Source organism: Epinephelus moara, unplaced genomic scaffold, assembly GCF_006386435.1.
Source record: "Epinephelus moara isolate mb unplaced genomic scaffold, YSFRI_EMoa_1.0 scaffold1144, whole genome shotgun sequence".
Taxonomy (NCBI): domain Eukaryota; kingdom Metazoa; phylum Chordata; class Actinopteri; order Perciformes; family Serranidae; genus Epinephelus; species Epinephelus moara.
Window position 1 is genome coordinate 15,334 of NW_026078603.1, and position 27,551 is coordinate 42,884.

General features: G+C 44.8%; 1 protein-coding gene across 2 annotated transcripts in view; it reads right to left on the reverse strand.

The window, feature by feature from the left end:
- The window catches only part of abca1b (ATP-binding cassette, sub-family A (ABC1), member 1B), a 43,823-nt gene that overhangs the window by 14,052 nt on the left and 2,220 nt on the right, over positions 1–27,551 (reverse strand). For both annotated transcript variants that reach the window (XM_050039532.1, XM_050039531.1), the window contains exons 3-20: positions 24,652–24,745; positions 18,225–18,366; positions 17,537–17,655; positions 10,762–10,883; positions 10,349–10,552; positions 7,617–7,706; positions 4,035–4,275; positions 3,765–3,904; positions 3,564–3,680; positions 3,058–3,246; positions 2,527–2,732; positions 1,906–2,082; positions 1,599–1,821; positions 1,186–1,407; positions 899–1,103; positions 657–770; positions 309–483; positions 85–216 (exon numbers count right to left, since the gene is read on the reverse strand). In XM_050039532.1, coding sequence (XP_049895489.1) covers positions 85–216; positions 309–483; positions 657–770; positions 899–1,103; positions 1,186–1,407; positions 1,599–1,821; positions 1,906–2,082; positions 2,527–2,732; positions 3,058–3,246; positions 3,564–3,680; positions 3,765–3,904; positions 4,035–4,275; positions 7,617–7,706; positions 10,349–10,552; positions 10,762–10,883; positions 17,537–17,655; positions 18,225–18,366; positions 24,652–24,745 — 2,912 coding nt within the window. The remainder of the gene's footprint in view (positions 1–84; positions 217–308; positions 484–656; positions 771–898; positions 1,104–1,185; positions 1,408–1,598; positions 1,822–1,905; positions 2,083–2,526; positions 2,733–3,057; positions 3,247–3,563; positions 3,681–3,764; positions 3,905–4,034; positions 4,276–7,616; positions 7,707–10,348; positions 10,553–10,761; positions 10,884–17,536; positions 17,656–18,224; positions 18,367–24,651; positions 24,746–27,551) is intronic.

Consider the following 27,551-nt stretch of genomic DNA (forward strand, 5'->3'; position numbering starts at 1 on the left):
GATTACATTAAACACGGTGAAACCTCCAGCCCGAACACACACCGACAGACTGCTGACAGTCCAGCGTCATGATGGAGGACTCACATGCTGAAGAGGACGTTGTGTTGAGGACAGACTCCCAGACTCTGTCTGATGGCGCTCAGCTCGGTCCGAATGTCTCGGCCCAGGATGTAGGCGGTGCCAGAGGTCGGAGGGAACAGACCCGTCAGGATGGACCTGCAGGGCAAATAAACATACTGAATCTGTACCTGTATCACTAACAGTCCCCGCCCCCGTCCCTGTCCTGGTTGATCTGGTCTTTGACTCACATGGTGGTGGTTTTTCCAGCTCCGTTGTGTCCCAGGAAGGATGTGATTTGTCCCTCATAGAAGCCGAGCGTCAGTCCGTCCACCGCCAGCTTCTTCCCGTGACGATAAACCTTCACCAGGTTCTCGATGTAGACGCCAGGCTCCAGGTGAGTCGGCTCCTCCTCGATACACACAGCTGGAAAAACACACATCACCTCTGTTCAGGAAGTCTCTTTCAGAGTAAAAGTCTTGTAGATTATATTTAGAATATATATTTTGTTTTTTTCCATTCTGATTACAGATATAAATATTTCTGTTACAGCAGCTCTATCGCCACCAAGTGGTTACTCTCAGTTACGGCAGTCTCACCTTCTGAGTTTCCTCTCCGGCTCAGAGGGACTTTGCTGGACTTCCTGTCTTTCTCTCCAAACCAGTAGGACTTGGTGAAGGGGAAATACCAGGGCCGAGGGATCCCGTACTGACCTGAGACACACAGTGAATAAACCTCAGTAAAACTAAAAATGTAATCTCTGTCTGATGAGAAAATAGGCTGAATCAAAGAGACTTGCTGCTTTAGCGAGACACCTTCTGCTTCTCGTGTTAGCTCTCACCTGGAAACACGGCCTCGATGTACCAGGTGAGGACTCCGTACAGGAAGGAGTCAAAGTACATCATGATGATGGCGGTGCGGAGGCTGAAGTCGTCCTCCTCCAGAGGACTCGACACCAGGTTCTTCCACTGGATGCCGACTCCCTGCTCCTCGAATAAGGCGAAGTACTCACAGCCGAACCCGAACGCCACGGGGGACAGGAAGCTCTGCAGAGAGGGAGGACATGTGACTCACTCTGTCCAATAACAACACAGCAACAACAAACTTGTCTCAGTGCGGCGGTCTTACAGCGAAGACTTTGGCTCCGAAGCCGATGTAGTCCTGCCAGGCGACACAGAGCACGTAGGGCAGGTAGAGGGTGAAGTAGATGATTCCTCCACAGGCGGCGGCCAGGTTAGCACGGGCGAACACAGTGCTGAGGAGGAAGCACTGCATGATGGTTACCACGGCGAAGGACCCCAGGAAGAGGAAGACCACACCGGGGTCACTGTAGGGCAGCAGGTTCCCCTTCTGTAGGCGGACACAGCGAGTTCAGAACAAAGTCACATTAGATTAATAACAGAGGTCAGCTGACAGGAAGCTGTGACATCACAGAGTTCAACACAGAAGACAAATAACATGATGACAAACTGTTGCAGCTCCACTTTGGGACAAATGAAAGTGATATTATGTCATTATGTGTTGACGTGTGTCGTGGTCACCTTGAGCAGCAGCACCAGCAGCCCGGCGCTGACCAGCAGAGGAATCAGGCTGCTGATGAACCAGCTGAACCACAAGATGCCGTTATTCAATCCCATAATCCTCATGGTCTCCTTCAGCCGCGCCTCCTTCTCATACACCACGCTCTTCAGGATGATCGCCACCGAGTACATCCAGGCCAGAGTCATGAAGAGAGGCATGGAGCGGCTCATCACACGCAGGAAGCTGAGACAGGACAGACATGGAGGACATGTTAGGAGACAGAGCGGTGACACGAGCAGAGCTGCGACATGTCGTCAACATTCTTACATGTCGTCTACGTAGCAGGGATACGGCATCTGCTGGATGTAGACGCCCGTCTTCTCCTTGGTGCCCGTCATGGCTCGGATGATGCCATGCTCAATAACATCCTGCAGGTACGTGAACCCGCCCCAGATGTACCGCATGTCCTCAAAGGGGTCAGCACGAGGACCGGGGTCCCAGTACCTGAAGAGACAACAGAACAACAGATGGATGAAGGTTAAGGGGGATTACCTGCAGCTCAAAAAAATGTACCTAAGCTTAAAAGGAACGACATCTGGGGAAATCCTTTTTGGACGGAGCAACGCTAGCTGTTTCCCTCCTGTTTCCAGTCTTTATGCTAAGCTAAGACAGCCAGCTTCTGCCTGTAGCTTCATATTCAGTGTACAGAGAAAGAGAAGAGGAGGATTTACTGAAAAGTTGACCATACGTTCTTTTCAAATTACACAGTCTACGTTGTGGGGACCTGTTGTTTGTCCTTAAATGGGAGATGAGTCCCCACAATGACTGTAAACAAACACACCTCTCACACTGTGTGTTGTTTTTATTGGAGTAATTTCAGGGCAGCTGAGGACGTTAACACCGTTCAGGAACAGGAACACTTTCATCTGTGTGCGTGTGTGTTCTTACGCGTCTTTGATCTTATTGGTCCTCTCCACGTTGTCGATGTCCATGCGGATCTTGTAGTTGAGTTTGGCCGGCAGCTCGGTGGAGTTGGGGTCAACGTCCGGGAAAACGATCCCTGCCCAGAACTTCCTGTCCTCCAGCAGCACCATGGACTGGTTGACCAATCGCTCCTCAGTGGAGACCGGCTCCAGTTTGTCCAGGTTCACACACTAAAACACACACACACACACACACACACACACACACACACACACAAACACACACACACTGATGTCAGGTCACAGCAGGTCACTGCAGGGTCCACACAGCCCATCTGATCAGTGGTACTGATAACGCAGCCATCGTTACATTTAAATCAAAGTAATCTAAAGCAGCAGCAGGTAAAAATCTGCCTGTACAGGAGCACGTATACGGTCCCCACAGTGTCAGTGAGCTGTCAGGTCTGTGTCCTTACAAGTACTGAAAACAAACCCACACCTTTGTGCATGAATAAAACAAAATGTCTGCAGGTGTGTTGTGGCTGTGGACACTGACCTCCATGAAGCGGGAGATACTCATGATGGCTTGGTCAGTCTCGTTGAACACCTCCCTCCAGGTGAGGGTGCCGTCCCGGGCCTGTCCCGCCTTTTTGGACAGGAAGTTGGAGACGTCAGCCACGGTCCAGTCTGTGTCGGCCAGCTGAGCGTGGAAGAAGCTGGCAGTGACGTTGTTCTTCAGCAGAGTCTGAACGACAGATCAGGATTTGATTTTATTCATCAGCTGAAGACAAAAGTTACTGAAACATTTTGATTGTTCAGAGACACTGAAACTACTGAATATAAATTAACACTGCAGATATTTACAGATGTGAAACAGACTTTATATTATTATGTGTTTATGTTATGAACTATAGAGATGACAGATGACCACTGATCAACATGATGAAACTATTTATAACTATAAATATAAAAAATAAAGTAAAGAAGACTAAAGAGTGAAGATGAATGAAGAACAAAATAAAGAGTGAGGAATAAGAAATAAGACCAAAGAATATCGTGTACCCTGATCAGGTCCATCTGCTCGCTGTTCTCCATGAAGTTCCAGACTTTGGGTCTCATCTCCTCCCACATCCCGCCGAGGTCCCTGAACACACCGAGCTCCTGGAAGGTCCGGTTCATCTGAACGCACCACAGACACAGACATACAGGTGAGACAGACTGCAAAACCTGCAGGATGTGAGGAGGCAGGAAGTGATGTCATACCTCGTGGATGACTCTCTGGGTGGCGGGGGTGTGAGGAGTGTACAGGATCTTCCCCATCAGCAGAGGCTTCAGGGCCTGCCAGATCATCCGCGACATCGGGTTCGAGTCCATGTTCTTCACCAGGCTGTTACAGTACGGAGCTGAACACACACAAATAAAAGAAACAGAGGATACGTTAAGTTATGATGGGATGTCAGCAGCAGCACTGGTTCCAGATCCTGTTACATCATCACACCAGTACAAACACCCCCAGTATGAAGCTGGACTCACTGGAGGAGTTGTCGTAGAGCGACAGGGTCTCGTCCTCGCTGCTGTTGTGGTTTCCGAACAGAGCCTTGTAGTTGCTGTCCTCGTACCAGTTGAGGGATTTAATCTGCAGGCCGCCGCCTTCAGGGTGACCGCACACGATCCTGGAGACCGCCTGGTACATGACGCTGGGTGACGACGTGGCGTTGTGTGTCAGGAAGATGATCTCATTCCTCAGGTCGACCCAGCTCTTCATTCCAGCCAACTGCACAGAACACAGAGCGACACTGGTTAGACTGGTTGCTATGACACTACCAGGTGGTTGCTATGGCACTACCAGGTGGTTGCTATGGCACTAACAGGTGGTTGCTAAGGCACTACCAGTTGGTTGCTAGGGTACTACCAGTTGGTTGCTAGGGTACTGGCAGGTGGTTGCTAGGGTACTACCAGGTGGTTGCTATGGCACTGGCAGGTGGTTGCTAGGGCACTACCAGATGGTTTCTAAGGCACTGGCACTGGCAGGTGGTTGTTAGGGCACTACCAGGTGGTTGCTAGGGCACTGGCAGGTGGTTGCTAGGGCACTACCAGGTGGTTGCTAAGGCACTGGCACTGGCAGGTGGTTGCTAGGGCACTACCAGGTGGTTGCTAGGGCACTGGCAGGTGGTTGCTAGGGCACTACCAGGTGGTTGCTAAGGCACTGGCACTGGCAGGTGGTTGCTAGGGCACTACCAGGTGGTTGCTAGGGTACTGGCAGGTGGTTGCTATGGCACTACCAGATGGTTTCTAAGGCACTGGCACTGGCACTGGCAGGTGGTTGCTAGGGCACTACCAGGTGGTTGCTAAGGCACTACCAGGTGGTTGCCAAGGCACTACCAGGTGGTTGCTAGGGCACTACCAGGTGGTTGCTAAGGCACTACCAGGTGGTTGCTAAGGCACTACCAGGTGGTTGCTAAGGCACTGGTAGGTGGTTGCTAGGGCACTACCAGGTGGTGCTAAGGCACTACCAGGTGGTTGCTAGGGCACTACCAGGTGGTTGCTATGGCACTACCAGGTGGTTGCTAGGGTGGATGCTGTATTGATGCCTTAAAAGCGCTCTCTGACGCTCCCAGCTGGACGTTTCCTGAGGAGCACCTGGGACTTTCGGATTGGGAAAGAACTTTTTGGTGAAGACGAGCTTCACATATGAAACTAAAATATCAAACACCTTCAGAGGATTTTACTCTAATTTGCACCTCAGCTCCTTTCAATGTTACAGTTCAGTGACAAACTGTAACTACACCTCCCAGACAACACCTCATGTTCACAGCGGTCACAGTGTTCACAGTGTTCACAGTGTTTACAGTGTTTACAGCGGCAGGTTCAGTGTCTGATGTCACAGTTAGAACAAACAGAAAAGAACTTTCAGCGGTTTCAAGATGATGCTCTGTCATCAACATGAATCATTATTCTAGAAAAAAATCTGACGTCTGCTCGACTAAATAACCGCTGACAGCGAGGTGAAGCCTCCCGTGACTTCCTGTTTTAAATATGATGACTTCAACAAATTCATGTCTTTTTATGTTTACTGAGTTTTTCCACCTCATTTCTCCTCATCATGTTCTCAAGTGTTGAGACATTTATTATCAGAAAACAACAAGAATCTCTGAATAACTGAAACTGTAAGAGGATGTTTTTCATACAACAGCAGACACGTGTGTGTACTGTGTGTATCACTGTGTGTGTTCTGTGTGTATCACTGTGTGTATCACTGTGTGTGTTCTGTGTGTGTGTATCACTGTGTGTATCACTGTGTGTGTTCTGTGTGTATCACTGTGTGTGTTCTGTGTGTATCACTGTGTGTATCACTGTCACCAGTAACACTGCATTAAAGAGGTAGTTAATAAATATTACCACATTTATCTTTACAGTAAAACGTCCTAACAGATTTGGGGACTTTCCATCAAGTCATATGATCCAAACTTTAACTGCATTTAACTGATGACACTTTCTGACTGCAGGACTCCTGGTCCACAGGGTGTCCACAGGGTGTCCACAGGGTGTCCACAGTGTGTTTTTCCTGCAGTAAGGGACCTCAGTATTTTTGCTCCTCTGATATCCAGTAAGTCAAAGTAGGGTAAAAGTGACGGGTTGTGCAGGTTCACACAGACTGATGAGTCAGCTTCAGGAGGAAGAGGAAGAGGCTGAGGTTACTGTAGGTCGACACTGAAACTTCAGCAGAAGTGAAACTGTCACATATCAGAGGGAAAGGTGATTTATTTAAAGGAGCATACCGTGTAGTTTTCCCATCAGTGTGACATCACTGTGCTGAAGTGTTTAGGACATACATGCTGACTGTGATGGGTGGAGGGCATCACAGTAACTACACCCAGTCTCAGAGTGACGGTGTGCAAAGTTTCACACAATGATAATTATTAACTTATTAAATCCAAAATATGTGCAAAGTCTGCATGAAGGTAACAAACAGGAACACTCTGCGCTCCATCCTCCAGTTACCAGTGTGTTATTGAACATTACTGATCATATGAAAAGTGTTTACGTTCCTGTGTTTATGTGAAAAGCTCGTACTTGACATGTTGACCTGAGACTCAGTTCAGTGGGACAAACAAGGTCTGAGATGTCACAGTCACTTCCTCTTTAACAAGAATTTCACAATAAAGCTCATAAAGACAAGAAAGAAAAACTGTTTGGGTTTAAGGACCAATATGACTGTTTGTTACTGCACCCTGTAAATTAAAGGCCTTTGAACTTATATAACATACACACACACACACACACACACACCCTGTTCCTGACTCAGCATCTACATAAACCAAACAAAACACAGCAGTCACATGTTTTCAATTTAGCCCAAAGTGTGTGTGTGTGTGTGTGTGTGTGTGTGTGTGTGTGTGTGTGTGTGTGTGTGTGCATGATAACCTCGGGGTGAAAGAACAAACTGGGTCACTCTGCCTGAACTTTACTCTTTATTCTCTACACTGCTGACAACATGATCAATATTAGTGTTTTTCACTTCAGCCATCTGTGGTTTAATGTTTCAGCTGATCATTTATGTGTGTGTAAATTATATCTTTATATATCCATTCATCTATACACCACACACACACACACACATATATAATGATATGGTATGTATGTATCAAGTGTTTATGTACATATATACACACATAACACACACACATAAATACTAGCTATAAATAGTTGAGCTGCAGGACCTGAGGTTTAGCTTGAACTAACTGTAGTTCAGCATGACGAGTCTCCTCAGTGTTGCTGTGACCTCCAACATGGCCGCTATCAGCTCTAAGCAGCCACCTGCAGTCCTCAGCGTCTCAGCGGGACACTGAGTGAGACGCTGAGCGGGACAGCGAGACGCTGAACGGGACACTGAGCAGGACACTGAGCGAGACGCAGAGTGTTTGTTGTTTGTTCAGACTGTGAAGTGAAAACCTGCTGTGAGTCTTTGTTCAGCTGCAGCTCATCTGTCTCTTTTATCTGGACACAAAGACTCTGAGAGACACTCGGACCTGCCAAGTAAACCCACTGAACCCAGTCTGCTGCTGGAGACAGGACACGTCTGTCCTCACAGAGGGGACAAGGTGTGTTTCTTACCTCCACTGCCAGTGAACTCAGGCTGTCCAGGAGGTTGTTGGTCGCCATGGCAACCAGTTTGACGGCCTCAGGGTCGGACCTCACGTCCCTCTGAGAGACACAAAGACACATTTTTAGTTTCCAGCCTCAGTGTGAAAGATTCACTGAACTACAACATTAAACAGACACTTTATTTCACAGTCAGATTATTTTCATTTTTAAAGTATTTTTAATTTCTCTGACAAAGACTTGATTAAACATTTGATCCTGATGAAGTGAACGTGATTACAGCTCATCTGAGCAACGTCTGTACATCATGTTTTATATTTCCTGACTGCACTATGTGACGTCTCATAACTGGAGTCCAACAGAAAGTTAAAAGCAGAAATACTCTGTGTACGTCCTGTGTCATGATCTCACTTCAGTTAAAGAACAAAAGACAAAACATCAAAGTGTCAAAAGTAAAAAACTTAATTATTACATCACAATAACTGATGCATTACTGTGCTGATCAGTTTAATGTTGCAGCTTGTGAAGAAGGAGCTCATTTTAACCACTCTGTATCCTGCTGGGTAGCTTCATCACTAACAACACACCATCATTGATTATTGATTATGTTTTGTATCAACACTCTGAATCTGTGAAGCAAATAAATCTGTCAGATAAATGTGCAGTGCAAAGTAGGGACACATTGATTTTAAAATTCTGGGCCAATACTGATGTGTTTATACGATTCTTTATTTTGTTTTTGTTGTTATTTATTCCCTCTTTTATGGCAGGGAAACAACAAAATCTACTCTACAAAAAATAACTATTTTAAAAGATGAATCCTGTCATGACACGACGCTGTCTCTCCTGCTGCAGACCTGAACACAGATTTGTCGTCCCAAACATTTCATTATCCTGGAAACAATATTTTGCACTCCTGATGCATCGACAGTGAGTTAACGACGTCTCAGGGAAGATTTCTGATTGTCTTAAACATGTTTTCTAAAGTCCCTGGGACGATGGGATGACGTCAGTTTTGGTTCCTGCTTTTTATTCTGAGACACAGAAAACATTGTACACCTCCATCAGTGATGTCACCTTATTCACTGAGAGAAGGAGAATATCGGCCGATGTTCAGCTGATAAATCAGTGCCTCAGAGTTAAAGTATAAAGTCGCAGAAAATAGAAATACTCAAGAAAAAGTATCTTAAACTTGTATTTAAACACAATACCTGAGTGAATGTACTCAGTAAGTTTTGTATCATACATAAGTTTATTTTAATTCATTCAAATGATTTAATGTTTGTGAACGACTTTGTGTTCAGTCCTGATTGTACTGTAGAATTATATTATATTATATTATATTATAAATCATTACCGGTCAGCAGTTACTCTGAGTGGTGTAATATAATAAAGTAATAACACTTTGTTATGGTGCTTGAGAATTTTATTTTCTGTACTTTACCTGAGTTTATATTTTTCTGTTAACTTTCACTTTTACTCTGACACATTAACCATAAAAATGTCAGTGACTTCCTATAAAATAGGGGGAAAGGAGAGAGGGAGGAGGGAAGGAGGGAAGGAGGGAAGGAGGGAGGGACCGATGAATGGAGGAATGGGAGGGAAGGAAAAAAGGATTTTGTTCTTTGAATCCTTAAAGTAGAGAAAAGACCTGTTGTTTCTTCAGGTGACTCGTGCGCTCCATATTTTAAGGTGTTGAACGTGTTCAGAGGAAATAAACTTTATAATCTTCAGAATTCTGACTGATTATTTTTATTAACAGCATTTACTTACTTTTACTTTTAATTACATTTAATGTCATAAAATAACTTTTGTTTCTTCAGGACAGTAACTATCAGACACTTTACTCAGATAATAACTGAAGTCTGTTCTGTGGCTCCACCGCTGGTTAAACTCGGCACATTGGGAACATTTGAACCTGATCCTCCTTTAACTTCACTGAAACTACAAACTGCAGGATTTTCTCCCACTGGAGGATTTTAAGGATTTCCCTCTCTGTTGCCGTGGGAACGCCGAGTCGAGACAGAGACCCAGAGGACAGTTTGAGTTGGTTTCACACAGTCAGTCAGCAGCTCGTAGATTTCAGCGGACAAAAGAAACGACGCCTCGCTGACGTGCAGCTCGCTTTCAAACCCTGAACGCCTCCTGACAGAAGAACATTTCTCCGGGCTACGAAAACTGAGACTGTAGAGAGAGACAGGCCGGGACACGCCTCCAACTCCTACACACACTGAAAACACACACTCCAAGTACACACCTAACACACCTTCACTGTGTCACCAGGTGAAAATGTTTTACAGAAACAACTGCTCAGGTTTTTTTACAGAAACAGATTAAACACAACAAATACAATTAAAAAGTACGACGTAAAAGAACTACTGATGTTCCAACGTATCTGAAGTGTTTGTTTAAATGTTACACACACACACACACACACACACACACACACACACACATCTCCTTCATTTAGGGACTGTTCTGTATTTAGGGGGGGGGGGGGGGGGGGGGGNCTGACTGGAGGAAGATCCATGACCCTGTTTATCTTATGATGATTCTAATTTCTATAATAATATTTCATGTGTGAAAGTAAAAACATTTCAGTAGAATCAGACTCTGACTCAGAAACAGCTGAAAGCTCAGGAAGAAGCCAGTAAGAGGACCTTGAGTTGTTTGTGTTTACAGACGTCTCCACCAATCAGAGCTCTGTCATGTGACCTGAGGCCCGTCAGCAGGTGAGTTCTTACCTTGATGGGTTTCAGGAAGTCCAGGTTGTTCAGGAAGTGCTCCTCAGCGTGGTTCAGCCAGGTGGGCGTGGCCTGACAGATGACATCCTGTACCTGTGTCAGCACCTGTTGGTCTGAGATTGTCACAAAGTCCTCCACGCTCCACCTCCCCGCCTTCCTGGGACACATGTCCCTCAGGTGGACCCCAAAACCTTTCAAGAGGACCTGAAACAGACGACAAGACAGGAGGGTCAAAGGTCACATTAGTTATTATTAGAAAATAAAAGTTCAGTTTAACTTTTCTGAAGTCTGAGTTCACGTCCTGACGTCTGTTAAATGTTCTCAGTGTTTCTGTTTCATGTCGTCACGAAGCATCAAGCTTTCCTCATGTTGACTCTGTGCTCACACTGAGCACGTGCAGAAGGTATCCTCACCTTCTCCAGGTTGACGTCGGCATCTTTAATCTGTTGGACGGCGTGTTCAGAGAGTGAGGCGTCCCTCTGCAGGAACGTAGACAGGGTCTCGTTATCCTGCAGGAAATGCCTCAACTTGAATCCTGAAAAACAAAAAACACAAAGAACATCAGAAACCTGATGCTTCCTCCCCCTCCTCACCCTCCTCCTCCTCCTCCTCCTCCTCACCCTGCTTCTCCTACTACTACTCCCCCTCCTGCTCCTCTTTCACCTCCTGCTTCTCCTCCTACCTGTGGCTACACGTGAGACACACCTGACGCTATGGGACTGTCAGAGGAAGTGATGACCTTATTTGGCATCCTGGAAGCGAATCTATCTATAAATGAGCAAGTGAAGTTTTTCACCTTTACGCTGCTCGCTCAAGGTGGAAATGTGACGCCATTATGGCGCCTCACCGTTCTGTATAAGAGGTACGATCATGGAACAGGACGACAGAGTTGTCTCACCGTGACGCCGACAGTGGACGTAGAAACAGAACTGAATTGACGTCTGTGTCAAACAGACAGCTGACAGGACGAGCGTGACGTTTTGACAACATGTATATGTGCTGCAAACAGCTGGGAGATTTAAAAAGCAGCTGTTAGCAGTTAGCGGCTAACTCAAACAGTGAGGTCCAGGAGCTCCTTACCCTCCGAGCAGAGGATGAGATCAGCCGCCATATAACAGGGACGCTAAATGATTGTTATTGACATGTTATGTCATTGTTATTGTTTATAAAGAGCTGCTGACACGTATGTTATATGTCACACTAGAGGCTGACGCTGTTGTGTTACAGGCCACGCCTCTTTGGATTCTGGAACGCCTGCATGCTCTCTGTAATCCCACACTGAGCAGTGTGATGGATGTTCCTCGTGGCGTCTCTACAGCAGGATCTCAGTGTAAAGAGCTTCTGTTTAAGTTTTACAAACAGACGTCAGCTGCGTGTTGTCACACGTCTGCAGGACAAACTTTCCACTCAGGTGGAGCTCAGAGGAAGAAACCTGCATCATGTCGGCTGTTTACATTTCATTTGGACAAACCCCCCTCCGTCCCCGTCCCCTCCTCATCGCCCCCGCAGGTCTTTTCTTCTTCCTCTGCAGGTTTAAACAGGCAACTTGAGACAAAGTGTTCGTCAGTCAACACGCTCAGTTTCATGTGTTTAAATCAAACAAAACATCAATTCAAGGCGTTGAACAGAAATGTAAACATGTTTGTTTTTGCTTCCTTTTTTACTGATTTGAGTCAAAGAGTTGAGACTCAACAGATATTTGTCTGTTTTAAAATCGGTGTCAGTGAGATGATCCATCCTCCTGACAGGTGTGTGTGATGTCACACAGGTGTGTGTCGGACGGTCTCAGTAAAACGTGACGTCTGATCTTGTGAAGACATTTATCAGGACGTGACAGCAGCAGCTCTACAGAAAGGCTCTGAATCAGTCAGTATCTGCTGTGACATCACACAGGGCGCCACGTCTCCGTCACACAGAGTCCATCAGGCTGTGTGAAGCTGCTGGATGTTGGCAGGAAGTGGAACACGCTGTTGGACACGCCGATCCAGAGCGTCACAGACGTGCTCAGTGAGTGACGTCTGCTGAGTCTGCAGGCCGAGAAACAACTAGCATGTTTCAGCTTCCTGTGACATGGAGCCTCGTGGTGCATCATCAGGCTGCGACATGGCGTCATGATAGTGGATGGACGGCACGACGAAGAGTCTCAGGATCTGGTCACTGTACCTCTGTGACATCAATATAATGCACCTCTATTCCAGAGCCGTACCATAACGCCACCTCCACCATGGGACACTCTGTTGACAACGCTGACATTAGCAAACGACTTGCACGTATGACGCCATGAACGCCGTCTGCCATCTGGCCAGCACACTGTAAACCAGGATTCATCTGTGATGGAACACTTCCCCAAAGTCGCAAACGCCACTAAAGCATCCAGCAGGTGCCCACTGAAGTTTGTTCCTGCTGCAGACGAGCTTCACTCTGACGGTTTGTGCAGAAATCCTTGTTGTTCAAACCAGTTGTTGCATCAGCTGTTGGTCTCAGACGGTCTCACAGGTGAAGACGCTGGATGTGTGTCCTCCATCTGTGTCACTGTGATCAGACTTCACATTTTACTGTGACCATCCTACACACACCTGTGTAGCAATGATGCACCTGTCAGGTGGATGGATCATCTTGGAGGAGAAGAGCTCACTGACACGGATTTTAGAAGAGAAGAATTTCTTTTGAGTTCTTTATTTCAAACCAGTGAAAAATGGAAGCAAAAATAAAAGTCTTTAAACTTTAAGGTTTAACCTGCAGAGTCTCTTTGGTTCCTCACAGTAACTGTGCTTACAGTCTTTCATTAAATGATATTTATCAAACGCATTAACTGCAATCACTGAATTATTAACTAGCGTGCAGACTGACTGACTGGAGCACAGACTGGAGGTACGGAGGCCTCTCAGGGACAATCCCAGCAGACTAACAGTGTTAGTGACGGGTCAGCTGTCTGACATCAGCAGCTCTGACTGATGTGATTGGTCAAATAAGCAACAGTTTCCTCTGAGAGCTCCAACAGAGCAACACGTCGGCTTCGATCACTGAACTCCTCAGAGAATTTACTTCTCATTAAACTCCAGGAGACTCTCGGCCAATCAGCTGTCAGCTCCGTCCTGCCCGGGACTAAACTACACACATGTTCTCCTCTGCTTCCACACAGTCACTGAAATCATTCTGTTTGGTCACAGTGAGACCGTCTGAGTTTATAATCAGCTGTTACATCGACGTCTGTCTTTTGAACACAGATAAAAACAGAATCATTCAGACGGATGTTTTATTGATGTTGAGTCGATGAGTCGACGTCTCCAGAGTGTCTCAGGACACGACAGAGAACTGGGTGACCTTCGATCATCACTGAACAGCAACAGAGCGACTGGGCTCTAAATATCAAATATTTGTTGTCAGGCTGTCTGCAGTCGACTCGGTGGTTTGACTGAAGAGGTTTAAACTGATTCAGCTGATTCAGTGCTGACCCTCCATTAACCTTCTGTTTCTACTGTGACGTCTGAAGAGGAGTTTTGCTGAACTTAACTCCAGCTTGTTCATCCGCTCCACCATCCAGGAAGCTGCCATCGCAACACTGAACCAAAATTCAACCAATCCTTGTCAGTTCTGCTCAACTTCACTACTTCCTCCAATCACCACAACTTTTCTGCAATTTGACCAATCTTTAATGTTTCCTTTTAGTTTCAACATTCATAAAAAAGCATGGCAACCACAAACATCCAAAAACTGTTTAGGGTGCAGGACGACAACAAAAAACCTGAAACAGGTCTGCACACTGTCGCTCCCTCAACTGTGATTTATTTGCACATCGTCAGGTGAAGTTTGGAGCCGACGCTCTTCTTCAGACTGAGCTGTTAAGATAAAGACGCCATCTTTAGATACATGTGCTCTGGTCACATGATAGTCACACAAACAGCAAATTACATTATAACCAATATAAACAAATGCATGTTATAAATGTACACTAGATATACACCAGTGTGTGAAGGCCGTTGCACACAGAGTCTGACACTTTCTCCCGTCAATAAAAGTTTCAGAACAGGTTCAATTTCCTGTGTTTTTTACCTCCGTCAGATTCTTTAGAGACGTTTGAATCAGTGGAGAAAATGTGGCGGCGGGACACAGCTGAGAGGAGACAGAGGAACGGGACGCACAGAATCATCTCATGACTCAGCTACTGTCAGCAGGTCAGATAGTGATAGTGAGGATGATGATGAAGAAGAGGAAGATGTGTCTCTAAAAAAATAGGATAACAACATCCATCAGGAGCATCAGCTCCAAACATCACAGGAACCACAGTGTGCAGACCTTTCTTCATGTTCCCAAACTCACCGCTTGTTTCTGGTTGTGAAGACGCAGACGTGTGCGGCACAAACGTCTCACATTTACCAACAAAGATAACTGCTAAAGACTGTGAAGACAAGCCACAGATGTTCTGCACTAAAACAGGGTTTAACTCTTCATCACCATTGTGGTGAAACACAGACGACGTTCACTGACAGAAACTTTTCAACCACAAAGAAGCATCTTCAGAACGACTGAAATGTGTCGATGACACAAAGCAATCAGACCCTGTGCTGTAACATTAGTTTACTATAAATCTTCAGGTTACTCTGACCACAACAAGTCGCCTCCATTCTTTAAGAATTAATTTAAAAAATGACTATTTTTGCAAATTTCACCTGCTCACAGTTTCATAGCTAAAAACACCTCTAAATATCTCAAGCATCGTTATTTTTGTAAAAAGCTGCTGTGATGCAGACACTTTAGTCCTGAGAGACGCTGTGACGTCCTGGAGGGACAAACTGTCACACTGGACAGGAACATGTGTCTGTTTCTATCTCGACACACTCAGCTCAGCTTCAGTGTCTGATTTCTCCTGTTCTCATTCAGCTGTTGCTCAGAGGGATGTTTGAACAGTCGTGTATTGACAGGTCAGGACTCCTCCGACAGAACAAATGAACTTTTTCCACGAGGAGACCTTAATAAGTTGTGACCCTGTGAATGTGGGACAAACTGCAGCTGAACAAACTCTGTTTTCATCCACAGAGACTTGTCTGAACTCTGACGCTCAGCGTGAAGACTCGACGTGAAGCGAGACGACACGCTGAGCGTCCGTCACCTGCTGAGGTCTGGTTCTGCTCTAACGTCTCTGGTTCTGCTCTAACGTCTCTGGTTCTGCTCTAACGTCTCTTTTTCTGCTCTAAGGTCTCTGGTTCTGCACTAAGGTCTCTGGTTCTGCTCTAAGGTCTCTGGTTCTGCTCTAATGTCTCTGGTTCTGCTCTAACGTCTCTTTTTCTGCTCTAAGGTCTCTGGTTCTGCACTAAGGTCTCTGGTTCTGCTCTAACGTCTCTGGTTCTGCTCTAATGTCTCTGGTTCTGCTCTAAGGTCTCTGGTTCTGGTCTGAACTCTGGTGTTTCCTCTGCAGCAGCAGCTCGGGGCTTCACTGAACTCTGACCAAGTGAGATCACCTGAGAAGGTTTCACCAGGTAAACCTGCTGCAGCTCGCCTCCCCGCCCCCGCTCACATCGCAGCGTGATTAAAGGAAATTAAGCTTCATCAGAGGGAGGAGGAGGAGGAGGAGGAGGAGGAGGAGGAGGAGGAGGAGGGGCGGCAGGTCGGAGCAGGTAGAGGAAAGGAACGCCCCCCACAGAGAGAGAAAACTGCAAATTAACACACAAAGGAGGAAAATTCTTTGTGTTCAATGAGGCTGAAGAATCCGCCATGAGAACGAGGACAACCGAAAATCTGAGGAGCTCAAACTGCAGCAGAAAAGATTCAACGTCCTGACTGAAGAGAACCTCAACGACTTCAACACATTTGATTATGTGTTCCTCTCTTATTTTAATGGTTACGTTTGTAATGAACAAAAAACGAACAATAATGACAAATGATCACGTTTCACCTCAAGAATTTAAGAGTATTATTTCAGGGATAAATGATAATCTTTACAGTGCAGTTGTGTGAGGTGTTTATCCACAGTCAGTGTGTTTCCTACAGTAGACGTCAGTCAGCACCCTCCAGCTTGGAGAAGCCTAAAAACCTCACACAACCCCACGTCAAAAGATCCGACCTGTCCCTTAAACTAAGTTAGTTTCTTGCAAAATCCCCCTTTAATCAGCTTCTCTGTTGTGTTCATTTCATCTCGTCTTTATTTCCTGTTTGTTTCAGACCTGCTGCAGTAATGATCCTGTCATCACACTGTCAGTAATAATGTCTTCAGATGGTAGAACATAAACATTAATGTACACACAGACTGTTTTTGGAGTCTATTAAAAGCTGCAGAAACACCTTAAGTTAAGAATTTCCTTAAAGTCCTAGTTAAGGTTTCCTCATAATGCAGTTAAGTATTTTTGGTTTTCTGCTAGTTTCTGTCTTATACTTAACAAGTGTTGCACAAAAGACCTTAGCAACCAAAGCAAAAAGAAAAAAACCTTAAGGGACCTCTGATCTATCTTAACTGCAACATGACTGAGTTTATGGTGCTGAATGAGCAGAGTGTTCTGAGAGCAGGAGAACCTGACGGAGACACTTCTGATTTTACACTTTAGATTTGACTGAATTCATTTTCATCACGGTCGTTTTCTGTTTCCTGTATTTAAGGATCAGATTTACTTTGTCGTTTGTTCTTTCTCTGATTGTATTCCTCCAGAAGTTTAATCTCTCCTCCTCTGACCAGTTTGGTTTTCTTGTCTTCTTTTCTTCTGATATTTTTTCACTATCAAACTATGAGACGACGATAACAGGCGCCACAGCGTGAGTCCAGTGAAACAAACCGTCTCCATGGAAACTTCCACCGCTGTAAAACCTCTTTTAATGCAGTGAATGAGTTTTTCCTTAATTAAGGAAACCTTTAAAGGGATTCTGTGCAGCTGTGTAAGTCTCTCAGCTAAGGATAAATTAAGCCTTAAATGTCATATTTAAGGAAAAAACTTAAGGTGTTTTGTGTAACCTGCCCCTGAATCTCCCTCTGCACAGTTTACATCTTCAGCAGGACATGAAGAGTTAATATTCATCTGTTTGTTAAACTGTTTTCCTTCCATATGACCCTCATGGGCCTCTGTACACGTCTAACTGTGAGTTTAACTGCAGTCAAAATAAACTTAATGGAGTCACAACTTTATCTTGAATTTTCTGAGCCTGATGTAGGACAGGTTCTGGTCCTGGTTGATTCTGGTTCTAAGTGGTCCTGGTTCCTACCTGATCGGCTCTCCTGCAGCACGTGCAGGGCCTGAGAGAGTTCCTTGAACCCCTCCAGGTTTTTATCGTTCTGACTGTACAGGAGGATCTTCTTGGCGTCCGAAAACAGGCGAGAAATTCTGAAACACAGAATCAGAGAGTTTGTGGTTAAATATCCGTTTTAAGACTGATAGTTCTGGTTCTTGATTGTGATTGGCTGAGCCGCATTTGAAGCCTCTGTAAAATACTCTCTAAAAACAGCATCACTGCGTCGAGTAACTGTTGTTTCAAAAGGTCACATTTTGTTTTCAATGTTAAGATCAGGTGTGCCAAAAATGCTCCTTAGCTGTTCAAAAATCACTAGAAAACCCAAAATCCAGTGGCTTATATATAAATTATACTGCATGAATATAAACACACATATATACAGTACACAGTAATGAGAGCATGATGAGTGAACCAGAGCTGTTTCAAACTGTCACATTTAGATAAATATGTGTGTAATTAAGCTGCAGACAGAAACACTGGAGGAAACTGAAAACAAAATATGAAAAATAGACAGAGAGCAGGAGACACGTCTGTGCTCTGTAAGTGTTTGTAGTGTCACTGATTTTTCCAGATTTTGTTTAACTTATTTCCAGAGAGGTAAATTTCTAAATAAAAGATGAGACACTGTTTCAGAATAAAAGTCTCTGACATGTGTTCTTACATGGAGTCGTTGAAGTTGCCTACGACGCCCGGAGACTCGCCCGGCGTCGGGCTCCTGAAGCACGGGTTGTTGGCATTGCAGAGGATCCCCTGAAGCCAGGGCAGCGTGCCGGCCGACGGCATCGCTTTGTTTGGAAAATGACCTGCAGACAGGAAACAAAACAGGAAGTGACTGTTTTAGTAAAGGAATCAACAACACGACAGAAACACATTCAGTATCTGAGCACGTCATGGTTTTTAAATGCCTACAGCTCCCAGCAGCAGCTGAGGATCATGGGAGATGGAGTTTTTGAATACTGCTCAGATACACGTTTAAAATCACAAACACGTGATGCTGTTTGTCTGAAATCCTCCGACTACACACCTCGTGATTATAGAAATAAATGTTAACATCTGTAAATAAAGATCTGTAATTCAACACTGTATAACCACGTGTGTTGGTGAAGATTCTCAGTCATCCAGGTCGTGGTTATCGTAAGTGCTATATCGTAGGCAACTGGACGCAAGCAAGTCCAGTTGCCTACGATATAGCACTTACGATAACCACGTGTGATTTAAGCGTGTACATAACCACGTGCGATGGTGTTGGTGAAGACACACGTGCTGCTCCTCACATTTAGAAGTTTTATCTTCCTGCTGCGTTGGAACAAAGTGTCCATCAGTTCACCTGGACACTCTGCAGGTAGATAACCTGTGATTGGTTTATTATCACCTGCAGCAGCAGCAGCATCAGCAGTGCGGAGGGTGGAGGCAGGCGCTGCGACCTTTACCCCCCCGACAGGCTGCAGCGGAGTGAAGAGACGCTGCTATCAGAGACACTGAGGAACCTTTAAGACTGCCAACTGGCCTCTTTTTAATCGCAGCAGATTAGATAAGAGGCAGATTCACTTCAGGGGTCAGTTCACTCTCACCGCTGATGTTTCACTGCTGCTCTTATCACACCAACACTCTGCTGATGAGTTATTACATCTGTTATTACACCAGCAGAAAACGGTTTTAATCACTGATTCATTATCAGTCGTTCATCAGTGCATCTCGTCCGTGTGTCACGTTTTTATCTCGCAGTCATCTGAAGATGTTTTCACTGTTTTATGAAGTTCACTTTATCATTTATCAGTCAGTCATGATGGTGGTTGGCAGATCGTTTGAGTTAATCACAATGAATGATAACCAACCTTTACAGTCAGTTTCTTTAATGTAATTCTTTGTTTGCGCTCCATTTCAACAGGTCTGAGTTTCAGATCTTCGAGCCTGTTCTCAGCTGATAGTAACGTGTCTCTCAGGTGATTCGATCACAAGTGATAAATAAACATGTAAACGACCACCAAGATTGTGACTGTGATCACATCACTCAAACCACTTACTGAGGACGGACGCATTCAACCTCTTTTGTTTTCTGTGTACACTAGTGTGACGTCATCAGTGGCAGACGTGGTGGTTTTCTGGTGTCAGCACACCAACGCTCTAAAACTAAACTAAATCATGTGATGCATGACCGTTCACCCGACATAACCGCTAATGTGACAGCGAGCATGCTCGTGAAGCGCGAGCGTCAGAGTGGACATAATATCTGTGTGTGACACCCTTTGACCTTCTACTGTAAGTGATGCAGGCAGGAACGAAATCTAAGATCAAGTGTGAGTTGGAGATGTACGATATTCCCTTTCCACCTAAATTAGTGCGTAAACACAGGTTTTTTAAACATGAGAAACTGCACTAAATTTGTTGGCCGTTTTTTTTTGGGTACGTCACGTTCAACGTCACAGACAGGCTGGAAAACAGGTGAGTAAACAGTGGACAGCAGCATGGAGGCCAGTGTGACCTTTATGGTGGATACCTCTTTATAAATCTCTAACTTATTCATTCTCTCTCAAACTGGATGCAGACTGATGCAGACTGATGCAGACTGATGTGGACTGATGTTTGAGCTGCTTGGGTGTTCAGATCACCAAAGTGCAGGTTCATACAGGTGTAAACAGGCTCTAAGACTTTATGCACTCAATACATGTATTTCCCTTAAATTTTGGTGACAAATTTAATCATGTTGGTGAGCTCTTCTCCTTCTCCAAGATGATCCCTCCTCCTGCCAGGTGTGTGTGATTAAACAGCATCATAACTACACAGGTGTGTGTTGGATGGTCACAGTGAAATGTGACGTCTGATGACATCACACACACCTGTCAGGAGGATGCATCATTGTGCAGGAGGAGAGGAGCTCACTGTCACTGATTTTAAAAAAGAAATAAATCTACTGAGTAAATAAAAAAATCTCAAACCTTTGTCTCAAACCAGTGAAAAATGGGAACAAAAGTGTTTAAATTTCTGTTCAGTTTGTTAATAAAAAGTTATTTACCAAAGAAAAGAGTGAATTAAAAACATGAATAGTTTGAATGTTTCTTATCTATAAATCATATCAAAGGTCTCTCCCGTGAACACATGAACACATGAAGACATGAAGACAGCCTTCAGATTAAATCTGTCTTTTTTCAGTCTGAACTTTGAGACTCGGAGCTCAGGAGTAAAACCTGATCTCAGCGTCTGAAGTGAACTTTTCTCTCGGAGCTGCAGCGGAGCGACAGGTTTCAACACGTCTGAGCTCACACGCTGCTGAATCACTGCACAAATATTCTGCTGAAGAACTGAAAGCTCTGTGAGAGCTTCTGCTTTCTCAGAGAAACAGGAAGACGAGCGGCTTCCTGCGTGAGCTCTCAGTTTGAGTCCTGACCGCTGAACGGATCCAGAGGAGCTGGAACAATCTGGAACTCTGTGTTTCCGGTCCGTCAGGTTCTGTTCCTCCAGGAAAAAAAACACCGCCTGAAGCTCCTTTATTTCATCTGCAGCTACTGATCATTATCTGCAGCCATGAACTATGTGAACTTTATACTTCTTTTTAGCAGTTACATTCTTTGGGTTGTTTTTGATTGTTTGATTTTATTTAACGTTTTCTGTCTCAGTTTTTAACAGCTTGGGGTCAGGGTGGAAATTACAGCGACATGATGGGGAGGAAATATGTGATGAAGCTGCGGAATATCTTGATAACAATATTACTCTCCATGTACAGATATCAAACTGTCCTGATGAGATGAAAGGAATTTATTTCCAACAGTCTCTTATTGAACAAACTGAACTGAACACAGAATAATGACAGTTTCAAAGTGCAGCTGGTCTCAAAGGGTCCCTGAGCGCCGTATTTCAGTGTTTCATCACGTCTTTGTTAAACAAGTCGACATCGTCAGCCATTCATCATACAGTCCAATTAGAAATGTGTCATCTCTTACTTGTGGCCAAAGAATCTTTTTAGTATGACGAGGAAAAATACCACAACATCTGTTCTGATTGGTCTAAAGCTGTGCGGCCCCTGGGCCAAATCTGGGCGTGGCCCCTCAACCCATCTTTAATTCACAGGGAAAATTAACTGATTCACTCCTGTAACCACCTCAACAGCTGTCTCCCCACAAGAGTGTTCCCCAAAAAGCAAAGCGTCCAAGGTTGTGATGGCGGCGGGTGCGTCTGTGAACGTCACTGACAGAAGTGTAAGCCGGCTTGGCGCCATGTAAACACCGTCATACTGCAGCAAGACGACAGAAATCACTGATACGACCAAAGATTTAATATTTGGACAATTTACCACCTGAAGTTTGGTGGAAATGTGATCACAGGCCCAGTTTGTCTTCTGATCGTCCTATAAGACTCAAGCACTGTGTTGTACGACTCTGTGTTCAGACACCAACATTATCATCTTGTTGCCTTTCTGCTTCCATGATGCCCGCCCTCTTCTGTTTGTCCAAAGCCAGGCGGCTGAACGCCAGAGGTTCAACACGGTGAACTCTGTGTCACAGCAAAATCTGTGCATGTTCATGTGGGTGGCAACTGCGTCATCCTCCTGCAGCCACATTTAAAACCGCTTCCCCTCGTTGAAATAACTCGAGACTCTCAGTTACCGCACAGCGATGAGAAACAGCTTCAGATGCCAGAGAGCAGAGAACGCCTCATAACTCCCTGCATCACCTGACAGACGTCTGGGCTAATGTCTTCAAATCCTAGAAACACCTCTGTGTACATGTGCGGGGCCACTGACTGGCCCCTGACCTCCTGTCACTTTGCACCAGCGGCCCCTGGACAAGTTGAGTATCCTGATCTGAAATCTTGAAATCTGGTGCGCACAGACTTCATTAAAGTATCTGACTGTACAACTTTAACATGAAAACACTTTTACAGAGAGTCAACACTGGCATGTTCTCACATGTCGTCCATAAGAGACATTTTGTTTACAGTGCATGTGTGTGTTCGTATCTCTGATGTTATGAGTTCACAGATAACAAATTCTTGGTGCTCCGTGTAGTTTCTGAGGTACAGCCCTGTTCTTATCATACAGTGTCTAATCTCAGAGCTTTTTACTAAAATATGATGAAATATATAAAAACACCGTCGTCACAAACTCTGAATACAGTTTAGCAAATTTTTTTTACCAATTTGTAAATCTGCAGATTTGTGCTGAGGTGAACACTTCTAAAGGAAATTCAGAACTTCTCTACATTCACTTCAACTTTTAAGGTGGAACGTTAACTTGTAATGTTACTCAATGCATGAGTTGATGACGTGAATCCATCAGCACACCTTAAATTTCACTGTGACAACTTTGACCATCACTTTAGTTTTTATATGACACACACTTTTAGTAATGACTTTAAAAATATAGATTAATTTGGAGCGGATTATGTGAAGGTCATATATTCTAATCCTCACTTCCTGTGGGCTACAGCAACACTAAACCCCTGAGCTTGCCTGAGAAGGACTAAATGCACAAAGCTGCTATTTTTAAATATCCCATGGAGAGAGACTCTCACTGCAGCCTGTTCTATTTTGTTCTGAAAATGTGGGCGTGCAGCCTCGTTCTGTGGACGATAAACCAGGTGCAGACTTCCATCTGTGTCACCGCTGATGAGGAAATACAGCGAGTGCTGGACGGAGCAGTGAGTGACAACAACCCCGCCCACATTTAAGAGGACTGTCTGAACACACCGAGGGTCTAGGTACCATGTCTGAAGGGTTACTGCTGGTTCCAAAGGTGCTGGACTGAAAGGGTTTGGTGGAGACGGGGCTTAACCTGCACCCACAGCCGAGTCGTCTCACCACAACCAACCACAGAGAGGCTCTGATTACATCACACACACAGGCAGCGACTTCATTGTCTGTTCAGGACGACATCACTCGACATGTCTTTACAGAGACTACAGAGGTTTGCTGCTGTATTAAAGCTCTGAGTGTCATAAAAAAGATGAAAAATGATGATGATATCCAGGTCGTGGTTGTGTAACTCTATAGTGACTCCATCGACCTGACCGCAGCTCGGTGACCTTCAACAGCTTTGATAATAACGTTACAGCTCTGAGATAAAGCGCCATAAACTGCTCTGATAAATAACTCAGCAGCTTCGCTCAGCACGGAGTCTTCCTCCAGCTGACCCATCAATAAGTGCAGATAATCAGGAATCAATCAGATCAATCTGAACGCTGATGTCCTCACGGGTACAAGGGTCCCCACAATGCTGCTGATAATCAGCTCATTACCTGCACCCATACTCCCAGCATGCACCTGGCTACTGCTCACCCACCTTTTCAAAACCAAACATGAGGAACAACTCAGCCAAAAGTGTGAGGACACAAGGATTCATCTGCCTTTTGTTCTGTGGTACAAAGTATGGTACATGGCCAAAAGTAAGTGGACACGATGTGAGTCCAGAACGATCAGCTATAACAGCCATCACTGCTCTGCAGGGGGACGAGTATCGAGGCTCCTGATTGGTCAGAACCGCCTTTTGTTTAATGCATCTGTTGTCCCCGACCGCAACCTTGTGATGTCGTGCTATCTTGGCCACGTCCTAAAAGAAGAGATTTAATCTCAAAGGACTTCCTAGCTGAATACAGGTATAACAAAAATATCTAACTTGTATTTTGTTCAAGTAAAACTTTTATTAGAACCTCTGCTGAGTCGTGATGATAACTCCAGTCTGGTGTTTCAGAGGACAGCAGTGTTGTAGTCAAGTACGTTTAATGCAGAGGGGTTCCTAATAATCTGACCGCTTTGTGTCTGCGTTTAAAACCTCATCACATTGTTTTGTGTGTGAAAGACTGGATGTAAAACAGCTGACCTGTGGAGCTCCTGCTGAGCGTGTCGTCAGGTGAGCTGCGGTCGTTCACACTTTAATCAAAGGACGTTTTGTCTCTTCATCTGTCTCTGAGACGACGGCCATTTTTAAAACTGATTCACACTCTCAGGTGTGAACGGCGCTCTTTCAGTCCCACTGGGTGAACGATCAGCTGACGGCCGTGTGAACTACATCTTGTTATATTCATATTTCTGTTCAGACTCAAACGCTGAGTGTTTCTGTGTTCAATACAAAGTGTGAATAAAGTTTATACACTCACACTCATGCTGCTCGTACGGAGGGTAGTTGAGCCGCACGGCGATGAGGATGAAGAAGATGAAGAGCGGCCAGAGGATCTCCACCAGGAGCTGGAGCTGGGAGACAGGAAGTGACAGGAAACCATCAGCAACACACACGGATACAAAAACACACACACACACACCATTAACACACACAATCTCCACCAGCAACTGAACGAGTCAGCAAGATGCAACAACAGACAGGAAACCATTAACCACACACACACACACACACACACACACACACACACACACACACACACACACACACACTCTGCAGCAGCTTCATGTCTTTATTATTAGAAGTCATTCATAATAAATGACGACTCATCGATCGAGCGTTTTAGGACTCTGAGCAGCAGAAACACTTCACATTAAACCGTGTCCACATGGCGTTATTTGTCTCAGTGTCTTTTTTAAATTGTCTCCAGTGAGGACACGGCGTCTTCAGGCATCTTCAGGCGTCTTCAGGCATCTTCAGGCGTCTTCAGGCATCTTCAGGCATCTTCAGGCTTCTTCAGGCATCTTCAGGCATCTTCAGGCATCTTCAGGCATCTTCAGGCGTCTTCAGGCATCTTCAGGCATCTTCAGGCGTCTTCAGGCATCTTCAGGCGTCTTCAAGCGTCTTCAGGCATCTTCAGGCGTCTTCAGGCATCTTCAGGCGTCTTCAGGCGTCTTCAGGCGTCTTCAGGCATCTTCAGGCGTCTTCGGGCGTCTTCATCGCCCGGTGTCTTTTCTTCAAAGCGCTCCGGCTTCTTCGTGCGAATGCTCTGAGCGCTTCAGGCCACCAGGATCCTGAATAGACACACCGCCTCAACATGCCCCGTCTTCTGTTCATTATTACAGTTCCTCTTTGAATTAAAGGTTTTCATTATGCTGAAATTTTATTTTATATCAGTCATCTGACGAATAAATGGACCGACTGATTCCAGTGGAAAACCTCTGAACTTTTCAGAAAGGCGCTGATGTCATCACTGCGGCTCCTTCAGCTGCAGACTGACCTGAGCTGAATGAAACCATCTCTACAGAGACAGAGTCCGTCTGTGGAGCAGGTCAGAGGACGCTGAATGTTGCTGCTGAGTGTTTTTTATCTCGTACGCTTTGTAAGCTTGTTGTTAACGGTGTAGTCAACCCTCTGAGTGGATATAACAGCAGCTGGAGCTGCAAGTGACCCGCCCTCCACCAGCTACATGACTCTCCCACCATCCGTACATCAGTGCACGACCGTTCTCTTTGCTCCTTGGTCCGAAAGTGAAAGTCCCAATGAAACTGCTAAGTTAACCATTAGCTAGCTATGTAGTATCAAACGAGATGTGGTTAATGTTAGGGTGACAGGAAGGCTACATCTCCTTACTTATGCTAATGCTAACGTTAGCACGGTGATGGTAATGAAGGGGAAAATTCAGGGTTCATGATGTAATCACATTACTTATTAAGTCAATCACATGTTCATACATTATGAATTATAACGTGGATTATTGTTAGATTAGGTCTCATTTATTCACCACAGTGTAGCAGGGTTAACATGGCCATCATGATTACAAGTGTAATGATTATAAATCAGTAGAGAAACTCAGCTGTTATTAAGAAGCTGTGACCTTTGACCTAAGGATGGGGTCAGCAACCATTATTATCAGAAGAGACATTTTAATCCAAAAAGAATAATTCAAAAAATATTTTGGTGCTACGAAACATGTTTAAGCCTTTAAATGAAAATAACACAACCTGTTAATTATAAATGAGCCGATCAACACGTGAGGATTCATCAATATGTTTTATTGTGACTCTGCAGCAGGCTGCTCGTTATTGTTTGGTACTTTAACTGCAGAGTTTAAGAGGCTCTTCAGGAATTACTAAATTCTCTGTTTTCCTTCAAGACTTTTACTTTTTGGGGTTTAGGATCCACAGCCAGCCCAGTGAGACTCAAGACGAGCCACCACTACTGAGGCTCAGCAGAATGTCGAGGAAACACTGGGCTGTGACGAATGACGCAGGTTTTAAGTGTTTTTTAATCAGTGTAAAGTCGACACATTTTTACATTTGGAGAAAGTAAGAATTCATTTGACTCTACAGCAACAGCAATGTTAAAAGCCACAGGGAGCCACTGGAGAGGAGCTGAAGAGCCACACATGGCTCCAGAGCCACATGTAATCGGACCCCTGACCTCAGCACTCCCTCAAACTTGGTATTCCTCCGGTGGTTTTGCAGCAGTAAACGCTTTGGTGAGCTCAGTGAGCGTCTCATCAAATTGGACTGAGTGTTAAAGTTTGGACAAGATTTAACTTTCAAGCTTTGGAAATTAGACAAACTAGACTGACTGATAATCAAAAATGACGCCATGCAGAATGTGCTGTTGATGTATTTTAATATCATTTGTATTTTCTCTCTCACAGCTGTAAAGATGGACACTAACAGTCTGCTGGTGTTACACTGATATCACAGCACAGACACCCCTCTGTCTGAGAGGACTTTTGTTGTTGGACATAAAATCTATCTGCATGTCGATATATTTCAGCTCTGCTTAGCTGTTCATATTTTTCAGTGTCACAACATGATGATTAATTTGAGAATTAGTCAGTTAAAAACCTGCAGACTAACGTTAGTCGTGGTCACAGCTGTGTCAGCAGAAACAAGGGCAAATAAAAGGTTTCTCCCTCAATCAGTGACGACAAACATTAATATAATGATTAATATCATCTGAGTTTGAAGTCACAGTTCAGCGTGACGTCTTCTGTAGGTTTGATTTTGGGGCTAAAACAGAGATCAGGTCAATAAACAGTTCTTTAGGTGACTGTTTTTCTAGCGTATCCAGAAAGTGACCAGACGACTCAACACGAGCCGACTCCAGCAGAACACATCAGGCACACAACACACTGTGACA